This window comes from Nymphaea colorata, chromosome 12, assembly GCF_008831285.2.
Source record: "Nymphaea colorata isolate Beijing-Zhang1983 chromosome 12, ASM883128v2, whole genome shotgun sequence".
In the NCBI taxonomy this organism is placed as follows: domain Eukaryota; kingdom Viridiplantae; phylum Streptophyta; class Magnoliopsida; order Nymphaeales; family Nymphaeaceae; genus Nymphaea; species Nymphaea colorata.
Genome location: NC_045149.1, coordinates 15,718,796 through 15,731,436, shown reverse-complemented (window position 1 = coordinate 15,731,436; position 12,641 = coordinate 15,718,796). Strand labels below are relative to the sequence as shown.

Sequence of the window (12,641 nt, the reverse complement as noted above, 5' to 3'; positions counted from 1 at the left end):
ACCGGTTACAAAAGCTTACAGGGTTGGCAACCGCTGGTAAAACGACACAGCCATGGTTTTGTTTTGAAGAATTGGATTGGAAGCTTCCAATTAGAAAAATATTTTTGAAAACAAATTTTCTGAATAAAGAAATGAGATAAATCTTTTTTATTCTCATTTTTATGTGTACGTGATAGATTGAAAAATATGTTTTTACAAAATTATTTTTTAGTTTGATAATAAAGAAACTTATTTCTAGATTTAGATAACACCGATTCTAAACTCTTGTCTGCCAGGTATCGCTTAATAACGTACAACGACAATATTAAAAAGTCATTGTCCCTCAAAGGGTGTGAAAAACATGCCATCCTAATTTCCATATTCAAATTTGACAAAATTCATCCTGGACCTTCAGCCTCCACGCTGCCATACATGAACTATAGTTCACACGGTTCATCTCGACTCCAAAAAGGAAAAGAACAACAATAACAAAGAATTTTGCCTCAGATTTTATGCATTACAACAACATCACCTGTCTGAAATTGGGCCACTGCTCACCTCACAACATTTCCCTTTCTAATCTCAGAGAAATCAAAAGCTCACTACAACAGAAACTCATATATTGTATACCAAGTACAAGTGAAGCAAAGCTCAATGATGGTAAAAATACTTCTAAACTAAAGATGATTACCATAACATGGTTGGCATAGTTATTGAACAATTGTGCCCTGAAAGTGAGGGCAAACTTGAAGCAGGCAGACTTACTGACAATGTGATCCCTTGTGCAGTGGTCACATTTTTCTTTCTGTTGGTTCCATTGCTTTGGCAGTTGCTAGTGAACATTGTCAGAGTTTTGTAAACCTGAGCCTCCGGTGAATAGATGCAGAGTGTGAAAAGGAGTTCTAAAAGATTTTTTGCAGTTGGAATCCAGTGTATTTATTAGAGCCTCTTATAGTTTCAGTTGGTTATGCTGATAATCCCAAGCAAATATATAGAGCAACTGGCCATTGTACGTATTAACATGTGTAAAGATTGATGAATTCATAGTAATGTGAATCATAGAGCATCAATATTAGTTCAGTTCATTTTTTGTCGATCAAGCTTTTTGTGTGTCCCATTTCCAATGATGATATAGTTAGTCCAGGTGTTTATTAAGCACTAGTTCCATCTGCAGATGTGCATAAATGGTTTCTGTTTCTGTTTGTAGCCTCTGTGTATAAATGGATTGGATATAAATCAGAAGTGGCTCCTTCTCATGCACTCAACCTTGTAATCAAAACTTGGAGTTGATATGCTACATTCCATGAAGAATAGAAGAACCCAACACCTTTAATGGCCATGAACACCATTATTATAAATTAGTGATAAAATACAAGGTTTACAATAAAAGGGTGGACTCAGGACTGACGCCAAAGCTACATGAGTACATGAACAATTGTTTGTTAGAGAAATAGCTTTCCCCAATTAAAACCATTATAACCAGCAAGTCTCTCTCCCTAAGCCAAGCCATAATTCTATGCCAAGGCTTCACTCTCTTTTCCAGATCGAAGAGCAGGTAGCCAGGGAATCACTAGCAAGTCTGCTGTTCGTTCAGATCTCGGATTGCTTTTTGATTCTTCCTTGTCGGAATTGGCATCGAAGCCAGTCAATAATCGATGACCACCATTCAGAATTTTACTGCTGAACCAACTATGGAGGCCTACAGCTTTCATAATCTCCGGCAAATTCCCCATTGTGTTCCTGCCCAAAACGTGGCGATATCCAAGAACGATCAGTGGGCCAACATCTTCGCTCTTCATTCCCAAGCTAGAAAAGAAACTGACCTTATCTTTCATTATCTTTTTCACATTCTCCTTAGAAGAATCAAGCAAAATAATCAAGCCATCGCCCAACGCTTCCCCAATCGGCCCCTTCTCGCACCCAAGATCGTAAAAGATCCCAACCTTCCTGCAATTAACGTAGCACGAATCCAAGCAACGCGATTTCGCGAGCTGACTCTTCAGCAAGACCCACTTGAGATCATCAAACAATCCGTCGTCTTTGCCCGCTGATTCCTCCTCCTGGCGGCCCAAAACGAAGGGAAACGACAGACAGATGCCGACCAACTGCGTCCTGCTGAACCCCAACCCCAATTCTGATGCGCAGCGGCGAACGACGAAGATGAGAATAGGAAGACGGTAATTTCAGAAACATTTTTTCACCCCTCGCGGTGGAAACATTTTTTCAGGAAAATCTTTTCCATTCCAGCCTCAACATACCAAAAAAAAAATTGGCAGAAAAATTTTAAAATTTTTTTCCTGGGCTACAGCCTACAGGGAGAGAGTTTGAGAGGAAACGCCCACCACCCACAAGCGATCGGGCAAAACTCTGAAAAAGGACTGCAAAGGAGAAACCGAGAAAACCGGTTCTGTTCTTTTCATGTTTCATCTGCTCTGGCCTTCGGAGGAGCATTGTGCTTGAGCTGTTTAAACAATGGTTTTTAAGGTTGCAAACTAATCAAACTCAAGACGCATAAGATCAACCAAAATCACATTTGAACTGCTAAAAATTGACTAAATCCTCAAACCAGGTCCAGACCACAAACAAATCCTAATTCTAAACGCTGGGAATTTTGTCAAACCCTTCATCTTCGGATGCGCACCCTCCTCATCGATATTAATGCCTACCAAGAAAGCACTTACAGCCCAATCACGGCGGAAATGTCCTTTACTCGGATACCGCCCATGGGGCCTTAAATCGGAAAAAATATGGGTACATCAAAATTGAAAGGACGTCCGGTCAAAATTAACACAACAGAGAAGCGAGCGCTTGCTCGTCATCAACTTTTCTTTTTTACCCAAATGAAAAAAGATACGTTATTCTAAATCTCCATAAACGGTTTCTGAACGAAAAAAAGTGAAGCGGACGCCTCCCACACCGCCTAGAGCACGGTTAAGCGTTCGAGAGGCAAGAATAAGCCAAAGCTTTCTCCTCGGTTAGCTCCTCTGCTGTTGCATCCAGTTTCTTCCTAGAAAATTCGTCGATAGGGAGGCCTAAAGCAAGCGGCATGATAAACAAGAGTAAGAATTTTATCGTCTGAAAGCGGAAAAAGCTGACGCTGTGGAAAAATTGATCTATGAACGCAGAAAAACAAAACTCACCCTGGACAATGCTCCATTCACCGTTCTGGCAAGTGACAGGGAACGAATACATGAGTCCAGCTGGGACGCCGTAGGAACCATCAGAGTACACTCCCATGGAAACCCAAGTGCCCTGCGCATCAGAAATGGATGAGACATTCAAGCATACAGTAACGCTCAGGACTGCCTAGTGCCTAGCGAGAAGGGGGTTTCGTAAATCATCCACCTCCATGAAGATACAAATAAAAGTGGGGGAAAAGAAAAAATACAGGACAAAGCAGAATAAAAGAGCCATCTGCTAATGTTTCAAAATGATAGAAATAAAACCTGAGGTGTTCCAAGCACCCAATCACGAATGTGGTCGCAAGCAGAACTTGCAGCAGATAATGCACTGGAGAGCTTCCGAGCTTTGATAATGGCAGCACCACGTTGTTGCACAGTAGTGATAAATTCTCCTTTCAACCTACAAATATTTACAGAAAATGTGCATTGAATTGAATATACGCGCACCCAAAACCGGGAATTGACAATCTTACAGACGAGTGGTCCAAAAACATGAAAACATTGGCGTAAGCTTAAAATCAGAATGAGACGGGAAAATTAACAAGGTTAGTTCTCACCAATCATCGTCACCTACAAGTTGACGAACAGGCTTCTCCCCTTGCGGAGTAACAACACTTGCATGATTGACGTCAGGATACTGAGTAGATGAGTGATTGCCCCAGATGATGGCATTCTTCACATTAGAGACTTGCACGTTCAGTCGTTCAGAAATCTGACCGAGCGCTCGGTTATGATCCAACCTTGTCAAGCATGTTATGTTCTTCTCAGGGATGGAAGGAGCAAATTCCTTCAGAATCAATGCATTGGTGTTCGCTGGATTGGCCACAACCAGTACCTGTCGTGGAAACAAAATATAATAAAATGGTGACAAAATATCAGTATACACCCAACTAGACGGCCTGCTGTCGGGGTTATCATTCCCAAATGTGACCAAGCACTTTCGACGAAGAGAAAAACAAGACAAGCAGAAAATTGAAAGGTTATGCTGAAAGGAACCTTGCAGTTTGGAGCAGCATACTGCTCTAAAGCAGAGGCCTGCGCCTTGTAAATAGAAACGTTTTTGGACATCACATCCTTCCTCTCCATTCCCTCTTTTCTTGGAAATCCACCAACCATCACTGCTACATTCACACCAGTGCAAGCCTCAACGACGTCTGTGGTAGCAACAACTCCTGTTTGTCCAAACAAGTTCTAGATTTAAATGTAGCTTTATCCAATAAAAAATTGCGAAAACAACAAAAAAGGAACACACACTAAGATAGCAACGGAAGGAACCTTTGAGAAGAGGAAATGCTGCATCAACAAGCTCCATCTTGACCCCATTCAGGGCCTCTGCAGCAGGTGGAATATCAAGCATATGCAGAATGACCGGTTGGTCCAGCCCAAGCATCACACCCCTAGCAATCATAGGAACAAGAGCATAACCAATTTGACCTGAAAAACAAGAATGTCCATGTTAGAACCAACTGGCAAAGAAACGCAATCTTATCATTACCCAAAACTTTTCAAAGAAATTAACACATATGAGACGAATGAGAGGGCGCCATATAACTTTGGTGGACAAAAGGGGGCAAAGGAACTTAAATCATTAAACGAGGACACAAAAATATTTTGCCATAACCAGTATTATGCTGCATAATGTGCCATAATTTTCTTGCACCGTAGAGAGAGATTTCCTATGCCAAAATTGACTTTTTGGCATACATTAATCTTTGTGTATTCAATCAAGAATGTTACATAGTCGTCAAAGATTTATGACATGCGGAGAATTACAGAAACACACTTGAACATCATTTAGAAAAACACCTCTACAGGAGAGGGTTATAAAACTGCCAAGTTCTAAGGCAGAAATAGTCCAACCGACCTTTCATACCACAACAGGCATAATGATAGCAGGATTCAACATAACGTGCAGTTGAATGAAGGATCATTACCATAAAAGTAAACTGTTAGGCTACAGTGAATGATACTAAGATTTCAACTGAAGAAATTCATCTCATAGTCATACAAAAAGTACGTGCTGCTTAATACGGAAAATTTTAGCAAGCATGCCTCCACATATTTAAGTCAGAATTTGGTTAAATGATATCAAATTGCGAAAGGAAATTGTGAAACATGGTCTCACACACATGGGCATATGAGGTCCTTTTACACATTTCACACTGAAATTTCCTACTTTTTCATACTTCCAAACATTGCCCAAAAATGACAATCAAAAGAAATCTCAATTCAAAACTTTTTGTGCATGTAGTCGATACTTAGAAAAATAAAAGTGACAACCGTAAGATTCCCCTCAATCAAAAAACAGACACAACAGCAGAACGAAACAGAACGCCCTTTATGTCAGCAACTCGTACCAAAACACGTACTATAACCATAAGAAAACTAATATATGCATGTCTCTTTTGCATAATTTGAGTCTCTAGATGTGTTTTACATTATGCATTCAGCACAAAAGATGCAAATAGACTGATTGTTTAAAGAAAATGCCTTGTTACACAACAAACCTTAATGATAAAAGATTCGCGATCTTTTGTTAAACCAATTCAATATAAACCATGTTTAGTTGGTAACCACAGAATGCAAATTACAAGCACATCTACGCATTTCAAGAAAAGTCAAAAGGCCTGAAACGCTGTTTCTCTATAGGATCCTAACCGCAATCGCATGAAATTGCTTCCCCTACACGCATGAATGACTGATAGCGTGAAATTATAAGTATATATTTTCTGATTTCAACACTTAGAAATTGCAAGGGAACGCTCCATCTAGTCAATCAGAGCTAAAATGCATTCAGAAAGGAATCAATTGGTCAGGTACATGCAGCCATGCCCCAAGGCATGTGTAATCTCAAAGCACTAATAGGCCTTTTAGCCATAAAACTGCGTTAACTGCTTTGGCTTTTCTTTGTTTCTTCAGTTGTGTAACTATATAATGAAAACAAAAAAATATTGAATACCTTTTTGCGAAAAATATTCATTCGTTTTGCTACGCAGACGAATTGAGGTGGATCACGCCCTTAAATAGACATTGCAAAAATCATCATTGAATGCTTTTTTGTGATGGTTTTGAATTGTTAAACTAGAAAACACATTAGAACATGCTCTTTCAAGCTAATATGTGCTTTCAGAAAATGACAAAATAAATGTCCCAAATTGTTTTAAAACTGAGCAATGAAGATTTTAACCTTTCCTTTCTGCATACAAGTCCACACCAATCATGTAGTTAGGCAGTAAACAATAAGAAACACGTGATCAAACATAAATACTATTACAGTACTTTTACTCAAGGGCCTTATATGAGGCTAAAATATTATATATATATATATATATATATATATATATATATAAACGAAGCCAGAAATTTCTGGCACAAGTTCAGTGGCTGAAAAGCCAACAACGTGTGAGCAAATAAGGCCACGAGGTAGTACTGTGTAGATGTGTGTGGGTGCATATGCCCGCGCTGTAGGCATGAGAGTACATGCGTTCCATTAGCGACACGTATGAGTGTTTATAGAATAGAAATGCCAGTTTCACAAAATTCAAGATCATTTGTACTGGCGAAGAACTAAAACCAACCAGACGCGCCCACCTTTTTGAGATCAACAGAGCGTGGCCGGACAAAGACAAGCTCACTTTATTGCGGAAGGGCAGGTGAAAAGTAAAAAACCCGACAACAAGGCAAAAGGGGAAATGCACTTCTCCCATTATGCATCAGCCTCCAATATCATTGGACGGTCAAGTATAAAAAGCAATTTGGCTATTGGTTCCAAGTTTCATATAACCAAAACAACTAGATTAACCGCACGTCTCTTCTCTCTTAGGAGACATCCGATAAAATTGGAACGATTAACCGCACTCACTACCAGCACTTTCACGCAGCCCAAAAAGTCCATAAGAAAGATGAAATGGAGGAAAACATATTTCTATCCTGCTCTTAAGCATCAAGCAGATCAAGCGTCCGTAAGGGGAAAAAGAAAAATCCAACCCCTCATCTTCCAGAATAACCCAACTAAATCACAAGATCTGGCTCAGAATCATCCCAAATTAGTTCATTTAACGACCATCCTCCCTCCAAAGTGATAGTTAACATTAGAAGTTCAGAAACCACGCAAAAATAAAAAAAAGGAAATCACACGCCCCCTCTTCCTCAACTATTTCAAGTTTTCTGACAGATCTACATCGTTGCATCACCGATCGACCACTTCCGATAAGTGCAGATGGGCTACACCAGACTTTTCGAGTCGTGCATCCCGAAAAACGAAAAGATTGCTCGGAAGAGGAGATCTGAATCTGAGCGAGATGAGGAAGAAAGAAGGAAAAGTAAAAAAGCACGAGCTGAGATCTCACCGGCTGCGCCAGTAACAAGGACGCGAACAGGATCTTTCGCCATTGCCGTCGGGCGGAAGAGAGGGCCGAAGCTTCGAGAGAATATTGAGAAATGGTGTGAAGGGTTTTCTTGGGGCCTGGGGGCCGACGACTTCGTCTCCGCCTCTTATAGGAGGAGGAGTGGGGAACTTCTTCTTTTCTCAGCTTTTTCGTCCGTTTACTTTTCCCTTTTTTTTCCAAGAAAGGAGGCCAAAAAAAAAAAACGGACGGCCCCCCGCCTCAATAAAATGGCAGCCAAAAAAGTCCCTTCATGATCCGAAAATTACGACCTTACCACCCACGCTCACTTCTTTGAAACTTCCTTAAAGCGCCTCAGCTAAGGGTAAATTTCTCGTTTACACTGTTTTTGTTTTCTAATATTTAAGTTAACATGTTGTCTTCGGGACGACGTTCATGCTTGCAAGTCTCTTTTCCCTTTAGACGATTTTCATCGCAAATTGGATTCTCCTGGAGAGTGTTTCTCACATTCGATGAATATGCACGATTTTTTCATCGAATTGCACATGGTGAAAACACAATCTGCAACCATTATCGTGTTAATTGTGGCTGTGCTTTCCATTAAATGTTTATATACGTTAAAATTTCATTTCGATGACGTATTGAAATAAATAAAATACATATGCATAATTCGGGTTCGAGCAATCTCAGCGACTCTGATTTTTACAGAAGTCATCGAACTCTGATTTTTATTATAATAAATATAGTTGAAATGTCCATTTCTTTTTTCTCTCATTCCTTTCCTCAACGTCCTGAGGTTTTTATTATATTCATTCGTACCTCTGTGAATGGTTGAATTCGACGGCCCTCACCCAAAAAGAAAAGGTTTGCCAGGAGGGAGCACCAAAAAAAAAAAAGGGCATATTCCCATCTCATGCTCTTCTTGATGCTTGTGGTGGGCCCCCATCCTATCCTGTCTCTCCTTTTTCTCACCGCAAGAACATAAGTGAGTTGGTAAATAATTTATAAGTATCGATTCTTTGCCTTTGTTTTTTTTCGTCTGTATCACGATCCGACCTTAAGAACGCATTTCGCGACACGAGCACTGTGGTCTGTGGGGTTTCCATGATCTGGAACGCTGTGTTCTTGTTGTTACTTGTTAGCCAACGAACGCTGCCTTCCGGGAAAAAAGACTGAGAAACGTTTTTCACCGTCGTTTTTAAAAAAAGCTCAAAAGCTCTGAGCACACAACGTAAATATTAATTTGGCTATGGAAGGTTAGGTGGAGAGTTTGGTTGGGAGGTCATCCCGTGCATCACCCTGCACTCCCACAAGCCAACTGGTACTTTTATCTATTTTTCGTTGCGTAAAGAATTTGAACTCTGGAAGGCTTCTAGTGTATTTGGAGCCTACTTCCTTTCATATCTTCACGTTTAAGCCAAGATTTTGTGTCCCTATTCTTTTGTGGGTTTCTTATGAGGCTTCCCAAGAATTTTTTTCTCTCTTTCTCTGATGAGGAGTTCTATTGTCACTTAAATGGATCATTTCTTGGAAAACCCTGAATAAGTCCAGGCCGATATGGGATTCAATGTAGCTTAATATTATCATATACAGTTGTACATCTATATATATAAATGGCACAACGATCATATGTCTTGCCTTGCAACTGAACCCTCCACCAACATGCTTTACGAATACAATTAGTTGAGGTCGTCTGGAGTGTGGAGTCTTATCCCAATTTAATAGGCTTCTCCCATTTTATACGGATATAACTTGCATTTTAGGGATATTATTATAACGTTTTAAATATTTGTAGTGTTGTCCTAAGTTAGCATCTCTTATATTTGTCTTGTTTGATTGGTTGCATCTTTCCCCAGCCAAGGCTGCCAGGGATGGAAACTAGATCCTCCTCTCTGACTGATGCAGTTGAAAGCAATTCAGGGGCAGCAGGTGCCAAGAAGGAAAAAAACTTAAACTTGGCTGCGCCACCGGAAAGGATAATTGAGTCATCCGACATATATCTTTCATAGGGATTACCTTGTGATCGAGACATCCCAGGAAGTCGTTTTCTCTTTCAATCTTAACTTTTTTCCTTCGTTTCTTAGCTGAGCGAATTGCATTCAAACCAGATTATTTAAGTAATTGGATTCTCACTAGCCCTCCACAACCTATGCACCGTTTAGCTTTTACAGAAAGCAACTCTGATTTGTTTGAACTCCATCTGGAGATAAATAAACATTGATAGTGAAACTCAATAAAAAAATAATCAGTACTACCCAATTGAACAAAAAAAAAATGAATTATTAAGTTGGTCCAATTTACGGGACAGCCCCTTGCTGCACCAATTTGGTCTGCTGGATCTCATAGTTCCAGTAATCTTCTTCTGATTCTGTCTAATATAACTTGGATCTCAAGTCCAATCGACCTTCAGATGACAGATCTATTGTTAGATGTCATATTGGATTTGGATCTTAACGTCAAACATTACCTCATAAAGGATCCTACATACAGAAGTCATCGAACAGTATTCTGGTAGTCCCAGAAATAAACGATAAACTATTAACAAACGCTCAAAAGTGCCTAAAGAAAAAGGAATCGAATATTTTCACGCGATTCTTGTTTTCTATTAAATTTTCCCACGTACTGGCAATTAATAGTGACTGATCACGAGAAAAGAAATAAAAGAGCAGTTGGAGACCACGCCCACAGTTCCCGACTCACGTCAGGTACATCTCAACATGGTGTTCTAGAGCACTTGTGTGGTTCAGATAATTCATTTTTCTAATCTTATTTATACACCACAAACGTAAGTATCAAATCTTAGAAGCAAATCAGCTACATCTCACTTACAAGGTTCACCTTTTGTAATTATTGAGAAGAGTCAAATTTGATCGTGAACGCTCATAAATGCATGTTAAATTAAGTATTCAACTTCTTCTGTGTAGGAAGGTGACAGATTTTTTTTATGGGCAAAAGCACAATAGACTGTTTGCATACGGGGGCTTTCAATGTGTAACTGCAAGTGGTTTGGGTGAGTTGGTTCAGACCAGCAAACGAAAGAAGGTGCACAGTTCGATTCTGGTCAACATCAAACTGCTGTGCAAATCGATGCAGCCCGAAACTTTCGGAGCAAGGGAAAAATGCAGGAGACTTGACTTCTGGCTCCTTATTGCAGGGCTTTCACTGCGCATTATTTTTTTGTAATGAGTCCCAAATGGGTTTCACCGCTGTTCCCGTGACGGTTCAGGAATAGATTTTTTATGCTTTAGCTATAAGAATATTAAGTCCCAAAGGCCTCCTACTACAAGGCTTTGGCTTCAAACTCCATGTTGACCTCTTACAAGGCCGGACAAGGTAAAATGCCTTTGTACATATCAAAGCTTCTACATTGTTGAGAAGATGTCCTTAAGTATGAAAGCTAATATAAATGCTCTCTAAATCATGTTCTTCCAAATATGTCATATGCTAAAAGATCAAAATTCAAAACCTTGGCTTAGATTCCATATCTAAAAGGTTTCCAATAAAATAAGATATTTAGATATTGATAATCAGTGTTGATCCCATAGAGACATGAAACCTCTACACAGAGAGGGAGGTTCTAGTAAACAGAGGATCGACAGAGAGGGCAGAGGTTCTTATAAGCCAGCCACGCCGCAATGCAGATGGTATGATACATGTGAGAACATGCCAAGAGCTTCACTTCATCACCACCGCCGCCGCTGCTTTCGACCTCCCACCCTTCCCTGCACACAGCACACATCCATTCCTCCTGCTCGCTGCTGCAACCCACCGCATGACTCACCGTTGTCATCTCTTTCAGCCGTCTCGACACCTCGACGTTGGACAGCACCTTCCTTTGCACATCTGCATAGTACGTGTCTACTGCCTGTTCCTCAGCAATGGCGCCTTCTCTGCTGCTGCTCATTTCCATTTCAGAGAAGTTTGAGGGGGGTTCTGACCAGACCAACCTTTGCAGACGCTCGGCCAACTCACTGAGTCTCAAATTATAGTCCAAGATCTGCTGGTTCAGGGAATCCAGCTCTGTGAGCAACCGATTGATGCGTGCGTCGATGGCGTCCCATGCAGAAGGCGCAGGAGGCCGGCCGGCCATCTCCTGCAAATTTTCTTTCGCTCCGTAATACGGGCTTTCTGTTGTCCTTCATCATACTTTTGATGCTTCATCGTCATTATATATCATTGTGTTTTACAAGTATTGCATTAAAAAGTTGGCTACAAGGGTAGTTGCTCAGAAACATTGCATATGGCTAGCTTGGCAACATCAATCACTACTGTGAAGAAACAAAGAATCTATGCCAAGCATGTTTGGAGCCGTCCCCAGAAAATTGCAAACCTTCTCATGGTTGGGAAGGATAACTTTACCCTTGCACATGAAGTCTACCTTCTCCTCTTCCTCAACTACCTTATGATGCTTTATAAACACGTATCCAGGTTTTTGTAAGTGGTCGAATATGTTCAACACCCAAAAACAAATCAAAATGTCATTCTGTATTATTCGACCACGTTGAAGACATTTACGAGCTAAGGTTGACCATCGCAGCCTACCGAAATAGTTATAGTTAGGAAGCTCAAATTCTGCGAGTATAAGTGTGCAGGATGAGCACGGCCCAATGCCCACCAACAAATCAGAGAAGTTACCTGGAAGGAATTGCAAACTTATGCTATTTAACAAATTTGTAACTCACAGTGCCCTGGTGAAGAGAATGAGCTCCCAATCGGCTTTTCCCAACCTTTTTGTTTTTTTGTTTTTTTTTCAGCAAGAGAGGCAGAAAAGCCTTCCGGACCATCATCTGTCAGAAACGTACGCGGAAACAAACGGGTAATCAGTCTCCCTTCATAAATTTCTACAACATAGGTTCTGGTTAAGGCAAAAGAAATCAAACACGAGAAGCCACTCCACATATCAAGCTTGGGGTGTTCTTCAGGCCACCACCTCACCTGATGTTTCCAACTTTAAACTTTAAAGGTCTTAACCTAGCGCTCTTAGCCGCTGGGGCCAATTTCTGCCAAGCCCGTCATCCAATTGAGGCGAGCCACCAACAAGAAGCAGAAGCAAGCCATAGTTCTCCGCCTTATTATGCAACATGCTATGATCCAAACTTAGGCAAGTTTCGTACAGAATAAGCAAAGAATAAAG

The 12,641-nt window shown here is 40.5% G+C and overlaps 2 protein-coding genes across 2 annotated transcripts; both read right to left on the bottom strand.

The window, feature by feature from the left end:
• Positions 1-2,656: 2,656 nt before the first annotated feature.
• Positions 2,657-7,683, bottom strand: LOC116265851 (malate dehydrogenase). The gene is made up of 7 exons (XM_031646805.2): positions 7,511-7,683; positions 4,437-4,595; positions 4,158-4,333; positions 3,719-3,996; positions 3,426-3,561; positions 3,120-3,231; positions 2,657-3,011 (listed from the first exon to the last, which is right to left on the bottom strand). The coding sequence occupies exons 1-7, from the start codon at positions 7,551-7,553 to the stop codon at positions 2,911-2,913; spliced, it is 1,005 nt and encodes a 334-aa protein (XP_031502665.1). The 5' UTR covers positions 7,554-7,683; the 3' UTR covers positions 2,657-2,910.
• A 3,282-nt stretch (positions 7,684-10,965) lies between these two features.
• LOC116265724 (probable E3 ubiquitin-protein ligase RHG1A) lies at positions 10,966-12,511 on the bottom strand. The gene has a single exon (XM_031646549.2). It carries the CDS (start codon positions 11,595-11,597, stop codon positions 11,085-11,087), a length of 513 nt encoding a protein of 170 aa, XP_031502409.1. The 5' UTR covers positions 11,598-12,511; the 3' UTR covers positions 10,966-11,084.
• Positions 12,512-12,641: the final 130 nt, after the last annotated feature.

Bases quoted from the DNA above. Each gene is read 5' to 3' on its own strand.
- LOC116265851 (XM_031646805.2), bottom strand. From the start codon at position 7,553: ATGGCGAAAGATCCTGTTCGCGTCCTTGTTACTGGCGCAGCCG. The intron at 4,334-4,436 runs GTTCCTTCCGTT...TTGGACAAACAG, and splicing joins AGCATTTCCTCTTCTCAAAG to GAGTTGTTGCTACCACAGAC. The intron at 3,012-3,119 runs GTGAGTTTTGTT...CGCTTGCTTTAG, and splicing joins TGAATGGAGCATTGTCCAGG to GCCTCCCTATCGACGAATTT.
- LOC116265724 (XM_031646549.2), bottom strand. From the start codon at position 11,597: ATGGCCGGCCGGCCTCCTGCGCCTTCTGCATGGGACGCCATCGACGCA.